General features: G+C 43.5%; 1 protein-coding gene across 1 annotated transcript in view; it reads left to right on the top strand.

Moving 5' to 3' along the window:
- Positions 1–20608, top strand: part of KCNH1 (potassium voltage-gated channel subfamily H member 1) — a 187412-nt gene extending 166804 nt beyond the window's left edge. Inside the window, exon 11 of the mRNA XM_037405730.1 lies at positions 13645–20608. Within this exon, the coding sequence (XP_037261627.1) occupies positions 13645–14493 (849 nt within the window). The 3' untranslated portion in view covers positions 14494–20608. The remainder of the gene's footprint in view (positions 1–13644) is intronic.
- Positions 20609–24061: the final 3453 nt, after the last annotated feature.

The raw sequence follows: 24061 nt of genomic DNA, 5'->3' as shown, positions 1-24061 counted from the left end.
CTCTTCAGTTGCTAAGGAAATAGTTTCCTTTTCTTGACGTGTCTTTTTCATGTCTCAGCTTATGACTGTGGTGTATCATCCATTTTCTCACCTGAACATATTTAAGTGAGTTTAGGGACTAGTAATTCTTGCAGACTAGATGTTTTACGAAGACATAAGAAAGAGCGGAAAGGAGAGGAAAGCTCTCATGGAAGCAGGAAGAGAGTGATTTTTGGTTTTGTTTGCCTAATTCTGAACAGTTTAACAAATTTTTACACTATAGTCAAGCACAATCATTGTCATAACAGAAAAAATTTACAGCACCATTGAGGTGTCCACTCTTAGGTTGTGTTTTGCACTGGGAGCTGTTCCCAACTGGATCTCAAGTGCATGAGGCCCTGGTTGTGTCCCCCGGGTTGTATGAGGTACGTGGCAAACCTTTATTCCCCCCCCCCCCCCCCCCCCCCCCCCCCCCGCAAAACAGTGCGGTGTGATGGTGACAAAACAGTGTGGTGTGATGATCGGCACCTGCTGATGGTCTGTGGCTACGTGAAACCCACGGGGCTTGTAGCAGCTTCTCCAGCCTCTCTGTGTCTGCATTTCTTCCCGTTTTCAGGGAAGTGAGAATTTAACATGCTGATCACAGCCCTTATTTCTGATCAGGTTGATGATGTTTTCTATTCCTACGCTTGGGATAATAATCAGTTTGTGTATACTGTGAGACTAGAAAATGTGTAACATAAAACGTAGTATGACAGCCTCCTTGAAAATTACTTTCTCTTGTTTTAAAAATAAGAAAATTATGCTCTGTAAATATAAACCATAAATGCACACGGAGAACCCGAGAGCCTGTGGTACAGTGTGAGGGGGAGTTAAGCTGAGATTACACAGCCTTGCTTCACTCCTGACCTGAGATATGGCCTTGGTGGTGGCTTCTCCTGGAGAGTGGTACAACTCTGAAACTCAAAACATGCCACGTTTCAGCGAGGCTGGCAGGTTAAGAGTTACCATCCCAGTGTCACCTGTGGAAGAGAGGCAGCTTGCTCAAGGGCAAGCTCTGTGTCATGTCTCTTTCCTCATCTCAGAACAGCGGGTCAAGGAGAAAACTCTTTTACAGTGCCCCTTAGGAGGCAGCAAGGAGACATCACCCCAAGGATTTAAGTTTAGCCCAAAGTGATGTTAAAACATGGAAGAGGTAGAGATGGCAAAGCATGATAGTTAAACTGTCAATATTTTATTGATCACTTAAAAGCATGTAACCACATCGATGTACAGTCTGTGCTCTGCCTCACTTAAGCTACAGCTGAACTCTTCAAACCTGCCTCTCAAATGAAAATTAAATGTTTTGCGTTGCCTCAGTGAAGTGGAAACACAGGAGAAGAGGAGAAGGCTTAAATGAAAAGCTGCCTCTAAGATGAAACGGAACATTTTACTTCAGGGAAATGAAAGTTAGAGTTGCAAAGCAGAGGGAGGTGGCTGTTAGATAAAACTGGGCTGGCTTTCAGGCTCAGGAAGTTCATTTTTTTTACTGATGTGAGAAGATGAAGAGAATGGTAGAACTGCTATCCAGGGGGGTTCCTGGGATTAGGTGGTGTAGTCTCGCCAGCTGCTTTGAACCAATGGTGAGGGTGTCTGCTAAAGCAGGAGCCAGAACGTGGGGATCCCACCTCCTGGAGAGGGCCGGTGTCTCCAGGCTGGAGCACCACTTGTGCCACCTGCCTGAGGGAAGCTGGGAGACCTCAGTTCCCATCCCTGCTTTTAAAAGCAGGAGGATTTCCTTCAGCCCTTCCCGTTGGACTAATTTCACTCGTTTGGGAACAGGACAGACCCGCTTTGTAGCCTGAAGACAGGATGCCCTGCTGTGTACATATCTGAAGTGAGATGGCAGGGGACACTGAGAGCAGTGTGAGCAAAAGGCAGCTTGTAGGCTCTCATCTGATGGTGCAAAGGCGTCCTGAGTTTGCGGTTCCCATTGCTCTGGATAACAGAGGTTGGCATGTAGAAGTTTTCAATATTCACATTTAGCTTTGTCATTTTTTGAATAACACGATCATAAATATTTTTTTTTAATGAGTGTTTCAATCTACTTGTGAGGAAACAATATGTTTATGCTGAATTGTCCTGGTTTTCCTCTTCTAGAGCCGTTGTTCTTCAGGAGAAATTCAGGAATGTTTAAGTTAAGTGCGTTTGAAATCACAACTGTCTTGACAAATTGTATTCAGGGTGTCTTATCTGGAACTCATAAGGGTGACCCTTTAGCAGTCATAACAGAAAGGGATATCTTGCACAAGTAGCATTTCAAACTGCTCATAAATTTTTGTGTAGCTGACGTCAGACATTGTGATACGTCCTGGCCCTGTGATGTCTTGCCATGGAACAGGCTGTTTTACCACATTGAATAATGGCATCTTGCTGTGTGTGCGTGTGTATAAACTGGAAGGCTAATACAACCCTAAGCGTTGCTGCTATGTAAATAATAAATAATGGCATTGGTCATATTCAGAGGACTAAGGAATTGCTGTAAACACTTGGAGATGTGTGAATGAGATACACTGCTAAGACAGAAAGCATCTACCTCTGTCAGTATTTGAATCTGTGTTTGCCACAAGACCTAAGTGCCTGCTTTTACAGAATAAAAATACCTGGAACAAAATCAAGAAGTACAACTCTAAAGGGTTCTCAGTGAAGCTGTTTGGAGGGATCTGTCAGTTCTTGGCTATTTTAATTAGCTCACCTGTGCCTTTACCAGACAGAAGACGGCTAGCAGTTTTGACACTTGACAAGGAAGACAGAGCCGTCACTTATCACCAGCTGCAACTGGACTGTTGCAAACTGGCAGAGACTATTCCTAGGAACTGCTAGCTTAGGGGAGATCCAAGACAACTCACTACAGTCCGCTGGTTTTTTCCCCTTCAAGGTTTTAAGCTCCTGGCTGTTAGTTAGGGCTGAAGAGATTTGACAGGTGCTTTGGGAAATGGTGAGCAATGTACTTTTTATTGCTGATTCTCATTCAGTTATTAACAGTTTGTTTCCTTCCCACATAATGTTATCCAAGCAGTGCTTTAGAACAGGGAAAGGACAAACTGGTTGGGTGGCACTGAGCGTTTGGGTGGTCATGGCTGTGCAGCCATACTGGGCTACCTAGTCTGGTAGAATATTTATTCTCTTTTTACACAGAGCTGTAGGTTAGTTTGTGTTTTGTTCAGTTACAGCTGAACTTTAAGCCTGTTAACTCACACATAAAGAAGGGTTCGTGCTATCTCAGGCAATTTATGCAAGGAACTTTCAGCTGAGCTTAATGTAATTCTCAGTTTATAATTTCAAGAGCTGCACAAGCCTTGTATATCAGGGACACTGAGCATTGTGTTTGTGTGGATGGGTTTGTGAGTGGGCTTTCAAAGGGAACTGAATGACTTGTAAGCTCTTGGGACTGATGGTCCCTGATTGATTTGGATGCATTTGGCAATACTTTAGATACCCTTTTGGAAAGTAAAATACTTGTCAATCACTGAAAGTCTAATGACAGGAAGCAGGTGAATGAAAGCAGGGGAAAAAAGTGCATGAAAGACAGACACTGGCTCAGAGGAAATTATCTTAATAGCAAGCTAGTGTCTAAAATGTAATCACTGAAAACTGTACAACTTAACTATTATCTCAACACATCATTGCTTTCCTCAGCTCTACAACCTCTGCATCCATTACAGATCTCAAATGAAATGGTCTCTCTGAGTTAGAGGGGAGAGAAAAGATCTGAAATCCTTGACTCACATGAATTCCCCGATTTTCTTTCATGTAACTCTTTCTAAATGGCAGCGAGCCACAGGGAGCCTGGGGAAACAGACTCTGACTCTTGAGAAGACACATTGTACAGATTATAAGACATTTTGTAATTTAGGTGACAGAGAGGTAAGTTCCTGCTGTGCCTTAGGCTCTCCTTAAAGCAGTTTTCGAGGCAACATTGTCTGCCCAAGAATGAAGGCAGTATGTTGATCTGGAGCAAAAGATGAGTCTACATGAGCTGTTTGTGTGCCTGATGTGTGTACACAGATACCAAAGCACCCTATGTGCTAAAAACAAAGAGAAAACAAAAACAACAACAACAAAAAAAAGGCATACCCCCCCCCCCCCCCAACCAAACATGGAAACAGTATTTTATAGGTGTTGCTGCAAGGAACTGCTGACACTGGGCAGGCAGGATGCATAAACATTAGTTTTTTCCTCATTTGCTACAAACAAGAAGTTCCTGCAGAGTATTTCCCATTTGGACGGACATAGTGCTCAGGTGGTATAACATTCCCCCACTCAGATCTGGCATAATTCCCCCAGAGCCCTTGCCTACACAATTAGGTATTTGCTTGTAACAGCTACTTTTCGTCTCAGAAATAATGAAGTACTAGCACATCTTTAGCAATATATATTTCAGTGGCTTTTCATTCTACTGTTTTATTCTTTTTATAAGTTAGTGAAGGAGGTTGCTAAATGACCTGTAATGTGCTGTAACTGAGAATGTATATCCAAATTATTGATCAGTGTGGATGATGTGTTTTTTTCTTTTAGTTCTGTGGTTGTCTAAGTTTACTAATGACAATGTTTTATAGCCTATTTTGGGAAAGAGACATCTCTTGATGCCTTGAAACTTGTGAGTGAGCCTGCTGTGGATCAGGGAGGTTTTGTCTATTATTTCCACTAATTGCTCTGGACATACTATTCTATCTTATTTTCAGTAGTATTTTTCTAAAACCTTTTCCCTTTTCTGTCAACACTAGCATAGCCTGTAAACATGAATTAGAATGAGGAGTTTGACAGAGAAGTAGTCTTGAGTTGTGCAGGACTTCTAAATAAATAATAGTGACATAATTAAATACTAATATTCAAGTCTGTTTCTAGAATTTGTAATCAGGCAACAAAATACGTTGTCACAAAGAGCTTCAGCACCATTAAAGCCAATAGTCCTCATGACAGTAACAGTTAGCTCAGATGTTGTTCTGTATAGACTAAAAACCTTGTTACCTCGATTCATCTGGATAGTGTGGATGCTCATTAAATTATGCATCAGAGAATCATAGAATGGTTTGGGTAGGAAGGGACCTTAAAGACCATTTAGTTCCAACCCCCCTGCCATGGGCAGGGACACCTTCCACTAGACCAGGTTGCTCAAAGCCCCGTCCAACCTGGCCCTGAACACTTCCAGGGATGGGGCATCCACAGCTTCTCTGGGCAGCCAGCTCCAGTGCCTCACCACCCTCACAGTGAAGAATTTCTTCCTTATATCTAATCTAAATCTACCTTTTTCCAGTTTAATTCCATTCCCCCTTGTCCTATCACTACATGCCTATAGAAAGTCCCTCTCCAGCTTTCTTATAGTCCCCTTTAGGCACTGGAAGGCTGCTATAAGGTCTCCTCAGAGCCTTTTCTTCTCCAGGCTGAACCACCCCAACTGTCTCAGCCAGACTCCATAGCAGAGGTGCTCCAGCCCTCTCATCGTCTTTGTGGCCCTCCTGTGGACTCACTTCAGCAGGTCCACATCCTTATGTTGGGCACCCCACAGCTGAACGCAGTACTGCAGGTGGGGTCTCACCAGAGAGGAGTAGAGGGGGAGAATGAATTTGTATTTCTTCCAAACACTTGTATATTAATGATGCAATAGTTGCACAAAGTCTGATTTTTGGGAAGTAAGCAGATACTGCTGTATCTGAAGGGCAGGGTTTTGAGTCCCCACAGGACAAAGACTTCTTGGAGATGCAAAAGGGCTGTGCTGATCTACGTGTTGGCTCTTGGGCTGTGTGTGTTCAGGCATGCCTGAGGTTTGCTGATACCAGCACTCCCTTTAGAGCCCCAGTGCCAGGACCTTCCAAATCTTAGTTTGCTTTGAATTTTCAGATTGTTAATCAAAATCAGAAATGTTTGTGAGTGCCCTGGAGGAATGTAGCATTAACTGGAGAGAAACCTGTTCCTCTTCAGAAGCAGAAACCAAATTCTGCTGTTGCATCCCATAAATCTAGAGAAAACTTAATGACATCTGCAACATTATTGCAGACTTGTGCTTTTTTGTGTGGCTATAAGTCCCATGAATAGATCATTTGGTAAAACCCACAGTCAAAGCCAAACAGCATGTGACTACAAACTGGGGCATTTGCATCAGCCTTTTAACAGGTATGTGGACTTTGAGGATTGTGCCTTGAAACTTGAACTGCGTAATGGGATCTGTACCCTCACCTGTCATAAATATGACCTGTGTACTTATATACCTTCTCTCACATCTATACCTGTGCATCCGAGGTGCAACTGAGACTAGCATTTAACCCAGGAATTGTCTATGGTAATAGATAATTGGAAGTGAAACCCATTGTAGATTTTGGTGGGAAGCTTCATGAGCCTGCACTGTCGATCCTATATTTTGTGAGAAGCTAGGACAAGTAATTCCCTCCTTTCTGTCAAGCCATCCCATGTAACTGCAAAAGACAGTCGCATTTCTCCACCGTTTTCCCTGACACCTGCTAATATGCTGCTATAGGGATTCTTCATCATCATCAGTCAACGCTGATCACATGCAGCTTTGGTTTCTTTAATATCAAGTGTCAAAAGCATTTTTATTATGAAGCCTTCTGTGTCTTTCCTTTTTTTCTCTCTCTTTCTTTCTTCTTTAAAAAAAAAGAAAGAAAGATGGATCCAATTTTCGTCGGACTAACATCAGCCTGAAGATATTTTCATCAGTTCTTGGCAGATCCTAGATGGACTGCATAATAATAAATGCCTTGTTGTGATTGTTTTCCTCACACTTAAGTCCATTTTCTGTGAGCACTGTATGAAGTAATTTTAAGCTTTTAATTGTTTATGGTATCTGGCGCATCCAGACTGTGAATTTTTCTGTATCTGTGAAAGAGAATTATTAAGCACCAGAGAAAAATGCTGCCATGCTACTTGCTGCTAATGCTGAGGATGACCTGCCAAATCTTGCAGTATTTGTGCATGCCATAGAGGTGGAAAGCAGGGAAGCTTGCAGAGCTAATAATAGCAGCAGCTTTGTGGCTAGGAGCCTCAAAATTGTAACTCCATGATGACAGTCTGATTCAAAACATGGTGAAATCCATATTTCTATCTATTCCTCTGAGTCTTGGATCAGTTCTTAGAAATCAAAGTTGAAAAGAAATTTGGGTGTTTTTGCATAAGACCAAAAGATCCTTTCAACTTCAGATGCAGTCCGGTCTTTAATAGCATTTGACGGGATAAGGTTTTCAATATATTCATAATGTGTTTTAAATGAAGCATCCCTTAATTTTTAAGACTGCCTCATGCAGTGTTGGCACAGTAGTTGCATTTACAATCAGACAACAAGACCAAAATACGTTTGCTAGTAAGTTACTTCTGCCTCGCATTTCTGTTGGGTTACCTTCCTGGAAGTGTGTGGAGTGTTAAAGAACATGATTTGCTACAGTTCGGCAGGCAGCATCGTTCTAGTGTGGTTCATGGACGACCAACAGTTCAGAGACGTGAAACCACCTCAGTGGGCTGTTCGTTACAAGAGTTAACTAGAGACAGTGGACTTCTTAATTGCCCCTGTGCACCAAAACAACATGCCATTTTTAGCTGTTTATTCAAACCTGGGCAAGTTCCAAAGCAATGTCACATCTGTGTAGCGCTACACACTCATGGCTCGTTGGTCCTGTCTCTCCCTGTATGCAAGTGAAGGGCATAACGAGAGCAAACCGTTGTCTGAAATAGGTGAACAACCTGCTTGGATCTTTAAGGCTCAGATTTTCGAGCCTTTATTATGTTGTCTTCTGATGTTTTTCCCTCTGGCACTTCTTCTATCATCCGCATTGGGAATGTTTCCTCAGTAGTAAGTGAGCCTATGTGATTCCTCAGTAGGGAGTTCCAGGCCTATGTGATTATTTAGGGCTGCCTAGGGATGCCTAAGAAGGCAATAAAAACAAAACTTCCCTAGGTGGCAGTTACTACAAATCCATTTGCAGCTTCCAACTGTGTTGTAACTTCTGAGCAGGATACCAGTTTTGTCTGTCTGGCCATCCTCAGCGGCTTTCTCCCCTGAACATTTGCCTGGTCTGTTGAATCTGTGCAGATTTGTGACACTCAGAACATCCTTTATTAACATTTTTCACATGTCTGATGCACTCAGGTGAAGAACCATGAACATGTCTTTGGTTTGTATGTGACTCCTGCTGCTGTCATTTGATGCTGTAGTTTTCACATTGAATAAGACACTGTATAATCAATCCCTGCCTACCCCTGTTCGTGTCATGTCTGATGTTAGACACTGCTGTCATATTCTTCGTGCCCCGACCCCTATCTTTGTGTAAAGGAAACAGGCACTTAAATAACTGCATCTATATTTGCATCTGACCAGATGAGATAGTGCTGTTGTTGAGCATGTCAGCCTTTTATCTTGTTGCAAGGCAGTCCAGTTTTAATGGCCAATGGGCGTAGGTTCTCTGAAATGTCTTCATGAAACAAATGGAGTACCCCTGTGGAGATCGCCCTCTTATTACTGCTTAGGAAAAACAATGTGGAGCTATGCTAGATAGTCCTAGAGAAACATCAGCAAGTATGAGATGGTAAGAGCAGTGGGTAGCAGTGAGCCAGCGGAGGGTAACAGCTGGAAGACTCATTGTAGGATTAGTTGTTTTACTTGACATTTTAAAAGGAATCTTGCATTTAGCTAAATCAACTACATATTCTAGCTCTGGGCAAGAGTTGAGAATTTAAGCACTGAGCATTGCCTATTAAAGATGCTGGGAGGTAGGTAATAATTCAAACATCTGCAAAGATTTAAAATGGGAAAGCTTAGAGTTAAATTGAAAATTGTAAAGATGTGAACTTTGCCTGTTTCATATCAGAAAAACTGTTGTTTAAATCCTTCACAGTAGTAGCTGACTAGATGTAATACTTCTGCAGAAGTTTTTAAACATAAGACTCTAGAATCAGTTTTTAAAAGTTAATTTTTAAGTGTCTGAAGGAGAAAGGAACAGAAATGTCACTGTTGTCAAGCAAACTCAGTCTTGAAGCAAAAGTTGCAGGAATCTTTTTATCAAGATGTGATGATGGATTCTTTATTGCTGTCAAACTGGATTTTTTTCTAAAAGATGCAATCTAGTTGTAACAAGGTTCCCTTTAGGGAATGCCCCTTCAGAGCAATCCTATGGCCTGCCTTTTACTGAAGGTCATGTTGCCATCTGTTCTTCTGGTCTTATAGTAAAGAAATTATGGAAGTTTTATTCATGAAAAATGCCCATGTTGCGTTACTTAAATGATGCTTGGGTTTCAGTGCTGAGCACAGGAAAATCCAAGTAACAGTTGCTGGGTACTCCACGTTTGACAACCAAATAAGGTATTTCAAGTATTCATTTATGTCCACCTCATTTTTAATACCTTGGGGAGAAATCTTGACCTCAATCTCTAAAAATATGGATTCTACAAATATGGCTTGAAAATTCTTTGAAGGTTAAAAAGAGGTAGAGTCTTTCCCCAAAACTTACTAAAGACTTCACAGCTAGTTAACACTGAGGAAAGGGAAATGTGCTGGGTGTTACCCATCTTTCTTCCTTGGATGTGGCTCATGCACAGGCAGGAACGTGGCCACAGGCTGTGTGCTGTCATAGGTCAGTGGGACATACGGGTGCAGGAGGGCACTGGGATGTGTCAGAGCATTTCTCCGCTTCTCTCAATGTGTTGACCAAAACTAAAATTGTTACTGAGTCATCATAACTGCATGCCTCAGCTAAATGTTCATACGATTGCAGTAATTGGTGCCTAACAGAGCTATTTTTTAAAGTTTTGGCTAATCTAGGCTGATGCCCCCACAGTACTGACATTTCTGGCAGCTTGGGAGGCTTTCCTGTGGAGCTACAAGATTCAGCACCTTTTTAATAAAAATGGAATTATGAAATGAGACTTGAGATTAGATGTTTAAAGAATGCACTTTTGGGCCTTGTGTTTAAATGTTGTGTTATTTCATCTCAGTTCAGGTTCTTTGTCCATATTTTGGTCTTCACATGCTGTTAAAATGCTCCCATTAGATTTTTGCTGCGTGCTGAGCTCTTGAAGGGGACGACATTATGGAGAACTACATAGCTTGCAAAGTAGAGGCTCCCTGTGTTTGCATGGCATATAACACGTGGGCTAGGAGACTTTGAAGGGTACAAAGCAGCATCCCTTCCCAGACAAAAATGAATGCTTGGAGAGGTAGAGAGGAACTGCTCTAAAAAGTATCCTTGCCATTAATATTTTTGGGTTTAACTTTGATTAAGATCCTTATTTGTAGCCCTATCAAATTCCACGTGAAAATTGCTGTGTAGGTCCAAACTTCTCTTCCTTTGTAGAACCTGTTTTCTTTTCCTTTGTACTTTTACTGCTTGTGGCAGCAGGTGTACATACATTAGCATAACAACCACATTTTCCTTGGATGCTACTCAAGCTGTTTAACCACTTAAAATTTGCTTTTTCCTCAACAATTGTAAGAAAACAGTCCATTTAAAACAGTTATTTGTGCTTTTTACAAGGACTTGCATTTAATCTTAAAAAAGACAGGGAAACAAATCCAAAATGCTGTTATGTAAAGTCTTTTCAATTACTGCTGAGCTTCGGATAGTTGTAACACTTTTGCTTAATACATAAATATGGAGCTGTCTTGAGAAAACGTGGCACTGGGGAGCTTGCAAAAAAGGAGACCGGTGACAGCTTCGCCTGGGCTTCCCAGAGACAAGTTGCTCTCAGACAGGCATTTATCCAGTGCCTTAGGAGTTAGTTAAAAGAAGCCAGGCCAAGAGTTGGAGGCTGTGTCCCCTGGCAAATGCGCGTAGGTTTGATTTGCCCCGCATGGGTGCAGCTGTCACATAAATCTATACGTATAAAAGATGTCAAGCAGGATGGGAGACCTGAGGATTGCATTTCTGCACTCAGGCAGCTGATTGCTGCTGTGGCGTACTTGCCTTGTAGCTGGTGTAAGGCCTCATGCGGAAAATGGGAGTTATGGGTCTCATTAGCATGGTAGCAGCTACCCATGGCAAAGGCAGTATTTATGTAATTGCTCCCTCCGCACACGTTCCTGTCCTGTTGCAGTCTGACCTCCTGAAGGCAAAGGAGGGAGGGTATGTTCAGGGCCCTGAGGCTGACCATCACACAGCGAGAAAGCTCCTCCACAGCCCAGCATGCTCGGCATCAGCAGGGCTCATCTAGGCAGTGTGACGGAAGGCAGCAGGGGCTGTGGGGAGATAAGCACTTCCAACAACTTGTCTCTCAGCGTTCACCTTTTTGCATTTGCTAGTAAATTTGCTTTTAGGTACTCCAGCATGGAGACCATGCTACCAGCTGCGTGAGATGCAGTGGCTAGTATAAGTATGGGTAGGGCTAGGTGTTAATAAGGTTTTGCTTGAGATTTGCTCCATTGCCCTCTCATCTGTGTATGGTGCTGTAGCAGGGCAGCTTCTGTCAAATATCTTACCCACTTATGTTACAAAAGCCAGTCATTAAATAGTGACAGGTACTCCAGTGCTTAGCAGACAAGGTGCCGAGTGGGCTGTGTGGAGCAGGGGCTGGCACAGACAAGGACTCTGTGAAGCAGCCTGGCCTCTAGCCCTTTCAAGCACCCAAGTGTTTTCCCTGATGGGTGACCATTGCACTACCCAGTCATATGCTCCTTCTGAGCTTTTAAGGAAAACACGCGGTCCAGATCCATAGGTCAGCCTGAGACTGCTCATGTACAACGACATGCTCATGTACAAAGTGACGTCAGCCCGTTGACTGCACGGCTATCTGGCACAGCGCCGTGCGGGACGTGGATACAAATGCCAGGAGAAGGGAGGGCTTGGAGACACAGAATTTTGCAGAGACAAATTGACCTGGCTTGGTTTGCGGGGGCTTTGTGCCACCAGAGCCAGCCTCAGCCCACTGCTGGAGTGAGCCCCTGAGACCCGGCGTGGCATCGCTGGGCTTCAGCAGAGCGCGCAGGGCAGCTGCCCTAACGCCGGGCTGACACCCTTCCTTCAGCTGAAGCGGGGGCTGCCCGTGTGCGGGAAGCTGTTAGCCTGGAGCATTGTATTGATTCTCCCTTCCCAGCAAGTAACTGATTTTCTTCCACATCTAAGGATTACACTGCTTTGTCAGCTTTCTACTGAGCTCGCTGCAGACTGGGTTTCCTGGGGAGACAAAAAAATACTGTCAAGTACCCTGTTTTCTTATTCTTATCTCACATTTAGTTTCCTAATTGCGGCTTGGAAATAAAATATCCTTCCTGCTAATTTTATTCTTTTGTATTTGGGAAACGCTGCCAAGTCTGACAACTTCTTCCTTCCAAACACACAGCGTTAAGATGTTTTTTCCCCTGCTTCACAATGACAAAACTGTCAAGAAGCACTGGAGTCTGGAGAAACATGCATTTTGTGTGTGCCAGTGAAGCAGTGTTATTATGTTTAGTTTAATTTAAATCTGTCTGCAACAGAGGGATGGGTTTATTTACACATTTCCTAATAATGATTTGAATCTGAAAGTTATTTCTGCAGTGGAGTGTAAGGACTTTGAGTGGATTTTCCCAAAAGCAGCTAAAGAGATTAGGCATCAGTGTTGAGTAGAAGCTGGGGGCTACATCTTTTATTCTTCAGTTTAGGGGACCTCCCATTTTCAAACCAGACTAATTGCTAGTTCTTCTTTTATACCACACTGGAGGGTCTTTTTTGCTTGGAAAATACCAATACCAGTGTAAAACAGATGGACTTTTTGAAGAGAATGTGTGGCTGTCAAGTCTAGGGAAGAAACCTTGCCTGGCTGCACTTCAGGGTTGTGTGTGGGCACTGGGAAGCTTTCATCAATACCATGAGACCCTTGGGCTGCTCCCACAGAGATTGCTTAGCCTACAGGCTCAGGAGGATATAATTCAGAGGCTAGATGGAAAATTGATGTTTCTTTGTGCAAAAATGTCCCCTTTCCTATAGAAGTAAATCAAGACATGAAGCTCTTCCAGCTTCTGTAGTACAGAAGCCATGAACAGCTTCCCCATGTCTCGCAGAGCCCATTCCCTACTGTCCTTGTACCCTTGACTGTGGGACTGACTGGAGCTTTGCCTCATCCCTGAAGTGCAGGTTACTTCTAGAAGAAGGTGTGGGAAGGAAGGGAGGGCAAAAAGCACTTTGCAAACTGCTGTTGGTGAGTCCAGGGTAGTCTCTGCTGTACCCATTAGTGGCTGAGCTGCACTGAAATAATATCAGACCTCTTGCATGGCATGTAGCGAGTGAGCTCTGGGATGAGACTGATGTAAGACACAGGCAATGGCTCTTTGTAGTATTAGAGATTTGGTGCTAAACTACAGAGCCAGGAAAACAAATATAAGAAGTCACTTTTACCACAAAGTAGAACAAGTAACTTCCTGGGATCATTATATTTACAATGACGCTGCCTTGCTGACCTCTCAGAACTGGAGGAATCCTTTTCTTTTTTTTTCCCTTTCTTTCTGGTGTTTTTAAGACAGATGGTATATGCTCTTAAATAATGAAATAAGCCACGTTCCACACAAGACACTTGAAAGGGTTGCTATAAATGTGCACAAGTTGTGTGTTTGTCAGTTAAAATAAATTTGTTCAAATAATTCTTTCTCTGCAACTTTTTACCCTTAACAAATGCACAGTTAATCACAGTGACATCTCTTTCTCCCTGTAGATTGTGTTCCGAAAAATCAGCGACGTCAAACGTGAAGAAGAGGAGAGAATGAAGAGGAAAAACGAAGCCCCTCTGATCTTACCCCCGGACCACCCAGTCCGCCGGCTGTTCCAGAGGTTCAGGCAGCAGAAGGAGGCGCGGCTGGCGGCAGAGAGGGGCAGAGATCCCGATGACCTGGATGTGGAGAAGGGCAACGTTTTGGGGGAGCACTCCTCCACCCGCGCGGTGGTCAAAGCCAGCATTGTGACAGTACGGGAGAGTCCGGCGACCCCTGTCTCGTACCAGTCTGCTTCAACGTCAGGGGCCTCTGACCAGGCAAAGCTGCAGGCCCCGACATCGGAGTATGCTGGATGCAAAGTGTCGGGGGACTACCCTCGACGCAAAGGCTGGGCCAAATTCAAAGACGCCTGTGGGAAAGGTGAAGACTGGAACAAGGTCTCTAAAGCAGAGTCCATGGAGACTTTACCAGAGAGAACTAAAGCTTCGGGAGAAGCTACTCTGAAGAAGACAGACTCTTGTGATAGCGGCATTACAAAAAGTGACTTGCGCTTGGATAACGTTGGGGAGACAAGAAGCCCGCAGGACCGCAGCCCGGTCCTCACCGAGGTCAAGCATTCCTTTTATCCCATCCCAGAACAGACTCTTCAGGCCACCATGCTAGAAGTGAAACACGAGTTGAAAGAGGACATCAAGGCTTTAAACACAAAAATGACCAATATAGAAAAACAGCTCGCTGAGATACTTAGGATATTAACCTCAAGAAGAAGCTCCCAGTCACCACAGGAATTGTTTGAAATATCAAGGCCCCAGTCTCCAGAATCAGAAAAAGATATGTTTGGAGCTAGCTGAGGTGTTTATTTTTAAAAACAAACAAACAAACTGACAAACAAAGAAACACCCCCCACCCCCAGCATTTTAAATTTAATCTTTCTTGAAAACGAGTGAGGGACCAGTTCACTAAGCATGTTCCCTGTGTCTAAAAAGGTACGGTAACAGGAATTGCAACCTCATGTCAAGATGGCAGCTGAGTGAAGCCTTTTTGACAGCAAGGGTACAGTTTCTAAAGTTTTTCTTTCCCCCATTGCTGCCCATTCTCCCCCTCCCCTCCTCCCCCACTTCCCCTCTCTCCCTTGTGATGTTAGAATAAGAATTCTGACAGCAGCAGCCATCCCCGTGAGCCCCAGGTGACCTTGGAGGTTTTTGGAGCATGCCTTACGTCGTTAGCTTGGGTTTTGCCTATATGAATAAGCACTTGCCAGGGTGCTTGTGTTTTCAGCGTTTGGTGGGTTGGTTGTTTTTTTTTTAAGCTGCTGCTGTCACTGTCTCAGTCACCTGTACAGCATGTTAAATGTCACAGTATATTTTCATATGTCTGTAATAATGCAAAAAGCAGTAGGAGATGTATTTAATTTCAGTAGAATGTGTGCTACTTGGTACTGGAGGTTTTTTTGGGTAGTCAAAGAAAGGGCTAAAAAGATGAAAAAGGTTGTACTTTGCAACTGCCAACTGGCATATTGCTAAATCAATTGTGTTTAACACCATCCTCAACAATAGCCACGGTATTTCAGGTTTATTAATAAACAGGATATTCCCCGTTCTCATTCACTGAGTCAAGGATGCTGAATTTAAAAAACTTAAGTCCTCTCTCAGATGTCTTTGAATATTTATTGCTTTTGTTTTCAACTCCAGCCACTGGAGGACAGAGGGCTGGGTGTGCAGCATAGCCCACTGCACAACATACTGTGAACATCAATAACAGGTCCTGCAGATTTGCCTTCCCATGAAAATATACTGTGGCATTTATGTCCTGGTTTTGCTACAAATCTGCTCTTTTAATTCTTGTTAAATTCTTATTCAGAAGTTTCTGTTTTGATAATGTTCATTGTAGCCAAAGGCTTTCACAGAACTTTGAAAGATTATAGATTGTGGCATTTTCCTCTACATCCAGATGTATTGCTCCTGATCTAATCTAGCTGGTAAGCAAATGGCTAGTAGAGGTAGAAATACAGTGCTTACTGTATACAAGTGCTATTGTAGCAAGGAAACAAAAAGAACTGCTTCTTAAAGAAGGAGATGTTTCCAAAACTTATATTTTCATAACTTTTTTTGGAGGAAGATTGAAGCACTTTACCAAAACTACTCTTCATTATTTGTTAGATAGGGTAGCATAGCTGGTGTCATGGCTTGGGTTATCACCTTGGGATGCAGGTGTATATTCACAGTATATTCTCTCCACTGATCCGGTATGTTCACTATTTAACATTAGGTTAGAGCTCAGCCACATGGTGCAACACTTTTTGGTTTTCATTTCTTTAATGGCGATAGGTCTATAACAGTGTGGAAGTAGTTACGTCCCACTCTTTTTCCACGGTACTAATTCATTTACAAAAATCACATGATTTTTTGGGGGAAGATTTTTGTTCACATTAAGTAAGGAAGAGACAAGGAAAACAACCCATTTGAAACGATTTCTGCTGGCCTGATGATTGCACGGTGCCATGCGGAACTGTGTTGGGCATCCCTGGGGAAGTGTGAGCCCACTGATGAACTGGCACAGTGGTGGGGCCGTGCAGTGCAAAGCTCAGGTCTTGAAGTCAGTGTATTTATTTGTATCTGTTCCTGCGGTATCTGCCCTTGCTCTCAAAGATGCTGATTATTCCGAGCGCAGCACCACCACTTCCAGGTCTAGAGGCAGCTGGTTTAGGATTGGATTTCAAGGGGCTTTCTCACACGCTGGACCGATATGGAAGTGCCCACAGATGGTGAGCTCTTGCCTAAGGACTGAAATATTCCCGAGAAACAGCTATTGGGATCAAATCTGTAAGTTACCTTTTCTTTCCCACAAAAGGCAAGAGAGCGGTGACTTGCTCTGAAACTGAGATGCCATTTCCTTAATTCCTGGTTCCACATTTAGGTTTTTCCAGTGGTAACTGGTGTCTTTTACACTTACGCACTGCCGACGTACAGTACTGAGGAAGGCTCTCTTTGACCAAAGTCACGCTGTGTGTTTGGTGCTTTAATGAGGATAAGTGGCAACAGTTACCTGTAGTAGCTATGGCATAGTTGCCCTAAGAAATCCATATAACAATGATTTTGGTTAGAAACTGTTGAAGGATTTTTTTTCTTTCTAGCTTCCTCAGTCAGCACATTAATTGGATAATGAAATTATGCCTACGTAAACCACAGGTGTACTGATATACAAGGATTTATAATCGATGCCCAAAAGTTCCAGCAAGTTTTGGGAGGTTGGCATGGAGACAGTTGCCTAATCCAGGTAAATTCCTCATCAGCATTATGTTCCTGACACTAGGTTTTCTTTGTAAAATTTTTGAAAAGCTGAAAGTCTTGCTGAATTTAGCAAGCACTTTGTGAAAGCGTCACCCATTTGCCTGCAGTTGGATAAACGTAGACATTAGCTTATCCCAGGTGGATGAGGGAGGAAATATTTATAACCTCCAAAGTATGTGCCTAGTATCTCCATAATTCCAGTGCGGACATACAATTAAATGTGAAGTTGCAGGTTGCCTGGCCCTTTGCTGCTGCTACTGAGTTGATGTTTCTCAGTGGTATTTTTATGTACCCTCAGGGATATGTTAAAGGTTATTCTGGTGTTGCAGACTGCCCAGGTCTGGAGTCATGGCAGGGTCAGCCCTACAAGCCCCATAATTAGCCACAGCTGTGAATAAAGGAGGACAAGTCCCCATTCACTGGGGGTACTGGTCACGTAGCCCAGTGTTTGGTACAGTGCTGCACTCCTGCACACCCTGCGTGGCAACAGGTGGGTGCAGCACGTCTTTTTTAAAGGCTTTTTTGAGGCTGTTATAATGGCCTGTAAAGCCATTTATAATCCATTTGTAAAGCCTTCAGAGATAGTAATACACTCCTGAATTATGCTTAAAATTTAATGTCTTCGAAGATTATGGCCAAATTTGGTGGTGTTATGGGTCCTGAAACTCCAGAGAAACTCTGCTCCCTACCAATGACACCTTCAGGGCGTTTGCTCCAGGTCAGCACTGACAGCGGTCAACGTCACTGAGATTTGCACAGCTGTAACTGAGATCAGACCCATTTTATTATGATTTTATGAACTGGCAGGAACTACAACTAGTTGTCACCCCTCAGTAGCCTGTATATGTTGTAAGAGAATTTGAAAAAATTATATGCTCTAGGATGAGCTTTGGTCTTTGGATTCCTGGGCTACCAAGTGGTTAAAATGAGCAGAACCTTGCCCACTGTGGGACTAGTCACTCCTTTGAACCTCGGACTAATTGGGACCTGTGCTGTAGCGCCCAGGCTCTGCTGATGCAGCGCTTCTCCTTTAGAGGGTGGTTGAAAGCACCTGTGTTACAAATCTGTCTTTCTCTATTGAACCTTATGCTTAGCTGCCTGCGGCTGGACAGCACACGCACCCACTGTAATTGTGACTTGTTCCTTCATTTTATTTGTCAGCTTTTCCTTTTTCTTTTGTTTCTCTCTTACATGTTGGCCAAGCCTTTTCACTTAAATTATTTTCTAGCTTAGAAATGAATGATCTCTGAACATAGGACTCTGCCCCTTAACAACTAAATGCTTGTACATACTATGAGAAATAAGAAAAAACAAAAAGCCTCAGTTTTAACTGTGTTCTGGCATAGTGCTCTGCCATTTAACAACCTGCTATAACCTGCATTAATCTAAAAGACATGGTGTGTTCCATTTTTACTATACAATGGAATTAGGTTTCAATCCAAAGAAGGTGGTTGAGAAGAAGGAGCCTGGGTTATGGTTTTGCAAAATGGGAACTTTTAAAAAGTTCATGTTAGAACGAATATCAAGATGCAGGACAGGATTAAAAAAGCAAAACCCAACCCTCACCCCTGCTGTGTTCAGATACATTTACTTCTGTCTGGTATTACATGTATACTTCTAAACCCACCATTCTTGCTTTAAATCTCTTTCACAGCGTTGCCCTGAATCCCAGCGAACACCCTGTTTAACAGCTTTGAAGGTGATGTTCTGTTTCTACAGTACTTCCCTTAATGAACTGAACAAGATATTTACTGTGAATATCTGGTGATATATTTTCACTCTTAACCAGTCTGTGAAAGAATTTAATACATTTGTCTTTACTATATAAACAGGGTGTATGATTACACTTGTGCAGATGCGTGTACATACACACACATATATATAATATCTATGTATAGATAAGTCTATGGATTGCGTTTCTGTTAAGTAAAAGCGCATCCCTCATTTAACAATTCCGGTTCAAGAAGGGAGCTTTAAATCTTCCCAGTAGACATCCACAGAATGTCCTAGCTAGTATCATGTCTGTTAACTGTTGAACTTTTAAGGCCATGATTTTTGGTTTCTCTAGTTGGCCTCAACTTTATACTGTTAGTCTGGCAAATATTGTGACTGAGAGAAGATCTGGCAAGCATTGTGATAGCCAGGAAGCAGAAATACACGTGACATTGGAAGAATGCTGTATCGTAGTCGGTGGGAATAAACTAGTATTTGTTGCTCACAGTATCTCTGAAGCTAGGCTACCCTGGTAGTGCTTCTTGTGGCTTCTCCTGCAAGAGGGATGGTGGAATAAATGGATTTCTTTTTTCTGGTGCCAGAGGCTGTCTCAAAGATGCTGAGCCTATCCTTCTTCTCATGGGCAGCATAACACATGGTTGCTGCACCTCTGCTTTCTTGTCCTGGTGTTAGGTGGTGAAAAGCATCTTCTACTGAATTTTTCATTTCCATGTAGTCTCCTGTGAGTCTATTGGCAATAACAGTCTGTGTTTTTCAGCTGCACTTCCAATTTATTAAGACAAACCTTTTCGAGAGCGTCCCGTGCAGGGGAAGCTCCAGAAATTTGAGGTGAGGCACAGTAGGATACTGTATCCTCCTTGTTGTGGCAAGCATTGATTCCATTAAATAAAAATAAAGCTTTTTGCAATAAGATATACCCAACATTTAGCCTTAAGACCCTTTCATAAGTGATATAATTCAAACTGTGATTCCATTCTCCTTCCTTCTTAATGTTCTGTAGTATTTACGGTGTTGCCTAAAGATGAAGCACTTTGATTTGCTTTCTAAATCTAATGGAGATCACTTGCTGGTAATCACATTTCTTTCTCCACTTAATGCCTTCTTATTAGGGTAATGAATTACTCCAGTAACCCTCTCCCCTCAGAAAACAGAGAGACGTAACTATCATCTAAGCACTTTTGTGTATCAGGGAGCTAACCTGTCATCTCACAAAAGTGTTTGTTTCGAAGATTTTTTTTTTTTCCAGTGTGACAAAGCTAATGTGAATTTACCTGCAAGTGTAATTCGTCAAGCTGATTGTTGAGTGTTGTGTAAACATATTCGATGTGTAATCCCAGAACATCTCTGTAACTGGATCTAAATGCCTAAGGTTATCGAAACAGTTTGGGGTTTCCACTAACTGTTCTGAAAGGCTCACGGGTTTTTTCTTCTTCCCACTGAATCTGTGACCACTAACATAGAAAAAGAATAATTTTAGCTGTAGATGAAAGAAGTTCAATAATCTTGTATCAGGATGAACTGCTATATAAAGAAATACCAAGTTTTCTAATGAATGTGTTATATTATTGTACCTACATACAATCAATATTTGTACATCTGTTGGAGACCTGTCTGCGTTTCAGTATTTAGCCACTACTGCATGGACACTTTATTGATATGCAGTTAATGCAGTTGCTTTGGCGCTTTTCAATGTACTTCACTTGTTTTTATCCTTTCAGAAATCCACCACATACTCTTGGTTCTTTTTCTTTGCATTTGTCACTTTGTTCAATGAAGCATGACTAGAAAAAGAGAACGAGTAGATACTATTTTTGTGGTCAGCAAAGCAGCTGCCAGTAGATAGACAGTGTGTGTATGTATGTATTTATATGCACTGTCTGGGAATGTTTCAGTTACAAATGCAGCCACCTACATTAACGATAGCCCTATTCAACATTTTTAAACAAGCACAAATAATATTTGTAAAAAAAAAAAGTTTAATTTTATTTATTATAGTAATAAACTATTTTATACATTACAGTTGCTTTGGTGTGCTTTTCTCTGTGCTGAATACGTGCTGATAAGATCAGCAAGGGGGGGGTAAGTTACTGTGTAGAACTTCTGGCTAGCCATTTTGTTGCTGTTGGTTTGTGTCATCTTGAGTGTTATCAGTAGAGAAGTTTGATATTGCTATTTTGGTCGTAAATAATTCAGGTTGTTTCCTCAGATTTCTGTCGCTGTGTATCAGTACAATCGGGATTTACACTGCCAGGGTCACTGTAAACTGAACTCGGGTGTTCTGTGAAGGGAATATCCTGGCACCCCGGCGGTGTCCCACGCTGTGGACTCCAGTGTCTTCTCTGGGCCAGGTGTCTGCTGAGCAGGAACGAGATCACCAGAGGTCTGGCTGCGACCTGTCTCAAACGATGCTTTGATAGCCTGAGGGTACCCGTGTCTGTAGTCTGTCTGTGTTCACTACTGCGGTATCTGAGAACTATTACGGAACTTGTGGAAACCAGAGTGCTAGACATCAAAGAGGCTTCTGCTGTCTGTCATCTGCTGCAGAAGGAGGTGACCTTACCACGGACTTACGTGAAGACGAAAGCAACAGGAATGATGCCCCTAGTAGCGTGTCACCTGCCAGCGACACTGGCAGCAATGATTATTATTTTGTTGGCTACCTCAGCAAAGAAATCGACAACCGAAGGTGGCAGGAACCAGAGATCCTTTCAGGTCGGGACGAGCACACATGACAGGATCACGCGCAGCAGCCATTCCTGCAGGCCAGCAGCCGCTCTGGACGTGCACATAAAGTTTTAGTCTTTAGGATGTCAGCCTGGACCCAGTGAGCTTTGTGCCCATTTTTGTGGTACATTCTCCATCCTCTTGCTTGAGGGTCTGGTGAACGCGGCTGTCACCTGTATTAAGACACTTAATGGGATTGTGAATCTCGTTTTCAAAAGAACAGCAATAAAGAATAAGCTTTCAGACTGCAGAGCTGAGGCTAAACTGTACTGAGAGCAGCCAAGGAGCACAATGAGGAGCTATTTTTAACACGGTTTGTGCATCCACTGTAGTATGTGGTGTGACAGGATCTCCAGTCGCTAGCATTGTTTCACTGGCCAGGATGAAAATCCAGCCTAATGTTATACCGTATATTCCCTGTGCTTACTGGAGAAGGTAAAATTACCAGAGTGAAGGCATGTACTTTTGGGGGGTTATTTTGAGGTCTCTAGAGGCTGTTCTCATGTTCTGAATTCTCCTTTATTTTCTTTGCTCGGGCTTTTCCTTCATCCTTAGCAGCCTCCCTGCTGTGCTGCAAGCTTCCATTAGTGCAGAGAGGGACAGCATTGCCCACACAGTGTTCTGCATCCCAGCTCCCCTCCCCTCCTCAGCCCCTCAGAATTTCAAGCTCAAGGTTTGTAACTACACTTTTTCCCCAGATTTGTGTGCCAGATACCGCAGGCTTGTGTTCCACGTGCTGGCCCACCAGGCCTGGACTCAGATGAGCAGCGTCAGCCCCATCAGCAAAGAGCAGCCCCGACCCACCTGTGCCAGCCCCCTGCTCTTATTGACGGCACCTGGGAGCATGTTCAGAGCAGGGACAAAAGGTTTCCAGGCCACGTGGTGTGTGCTGTGGCTTCTGACTTTTCTCATCGATAACTGCAGGTATTGCTGCTTCTGTTTTGTTCTGAGTTAGCGTGTGCAGAGCAGCACCTACGCGATGCCTGGAGGTGTGCTTCGGGCTGGAGCTTGTGTAGTGCCCCACACAGGGAAGGGCTTGGGGCTGTGAAGGAGCCCCTCGCTGGCAGCACCGCCTGGCAGAGGGCCCGCACCTGTGGAGCCTTCCTCGCCTCTTTGCTGCTGTGTGTGTGGCAGCTCTTGGGGACCCGTCCCCAGGGGTGCAGGGGCTTTACCTGGCCAGGTCTGTGGCCCTGGGACACTGGACTGGAGGGGCGGCAGCAGCGACTCCCGGGGCGGTCCGTGGTGTGTCGGCTCATGGCGAGGTGAGTGTTGCATTTTGCAATTTGAATTTTGTATTTGGTAATGAAGTTTCTTTAATTACTCTGTGGTGCATTTTAGTGTTTCTGTTGAGGTCAGAAGCACTCGGGCTCAGGGGTAAACACAACCAGCATAAACCAGCTCTTCTGTGCAATAGCAATGTCTTATTTGCTGCCTCCTCCATCACTGAAGGAACATCAAAGCTGTTTCTGTTCAGTGTGTGGCAGCAACACGTCTGCCTGGTGTGGGAGGGTGCTCGGCACAGCCCACCAAAACTCGGGGGGCCCCTCGCTTGGCAAGAGAAGGCTGCTGCGCTCCAGCCTGCCCGCCCACGGCAGGCGCCGAGACTGGAGGTGGCCTTGGCTGCTGAGTTGCTTTCCGTGCTTGCCTTGTGCCCGACTGAGGTAGGGTTGTTATTACGGCGTATCCAATTGGAAAATGCTGAGAAGGAAGCGGTGTTGCTATGGTATTTATTACTGCCAGTGGTGTGAGGGGTTTAATTGCAACAGGCACATAGCATATAAAGAGTATTAGCAAATACAAACGATTTTCACCTAGAAGATTGAGGGTTTTGTTCCTCTCACTCTTATTCACCACAACCTCAGTGTTGGTATGTGGAAGCTGGGGGGGAATAACCTGTCCTATTTTAGACTGAGTAAAAACCTGTGAGAGATCCAAAGCGAGCATTAGAGTAACTGAACTCCCAACATGTCTGTCAGAAGCAGATAGGAGACGCCTGCACACAGCTGTATCTGTGAAAGACCTGCTCAGACCTTGTCTTTTTGTTTGTTTTTTCCTTTCCCCCCTTTCTAATTAAGTGCAAGCCCCCATGTAGCACAGCCAAGTTCAAATTTTAGCTGCCCCATGGCACAGGTGTAGGTTTAAAACAAACTTAACTTTGGCAGGTTCATCTACTATGATGGACTCTCAAGCTTTTCCCTAAAATTCCCACCTGGTACTGATGGAGGCAGGAGTGCGTGAGCAACCTCCAAAAGCTTGCTTTTGAAATTACTTTTGTTGCTCTACACAGTGATTTATTTTTGTTGGGTTTTTTTGTTTGGTTGATTGGACTGTTTGGTTTTTTTAAAGCTTTGCTCACTTGTAGAGTTCTCCTTGAACATGTTTCTGTTCAGGTAGATGAGGAATGAGGCAAAGGTACGGCTTTGCTGTTAATGCCTGCCTGGGGGGACATGCAGCCCCTGTGAATGTCACCGCAGTTTATCTGTGCAAATCTGAGGGGGACGTGCTTTGGTACAGGTATTTTTCTTCTCCTAGCTGAAATACACATCTTGGGGAGAAAGAAACTGTGCTGGACTATCAATTACGCGTGTGGATCTCCTATAGAACAGGAGCACTATGGCCTCCTCTTCAGCAGGGGTTACCGCTGCGGGGGGACGCTAAGCAGCCGTAGGGC

This window comes from Falco rusticolus, chromosome 12 (assembly GCF_015220075.1).
Source record: "Falco rusticolus isolate bFalRus1 chromosome 12, bFalRus1.pri, whole genome shotgun sequence".
Lineage (NCBI taxonomy): Eukaryota > Metazoa > Chordata > Aves > Falconiformes > Falconidae > Falco > Falco rusticolus.
Note: the sequence above shows the minus strand (reverse complement) of the source record. Positions and strands in the feature narration are given on the sequence as shown.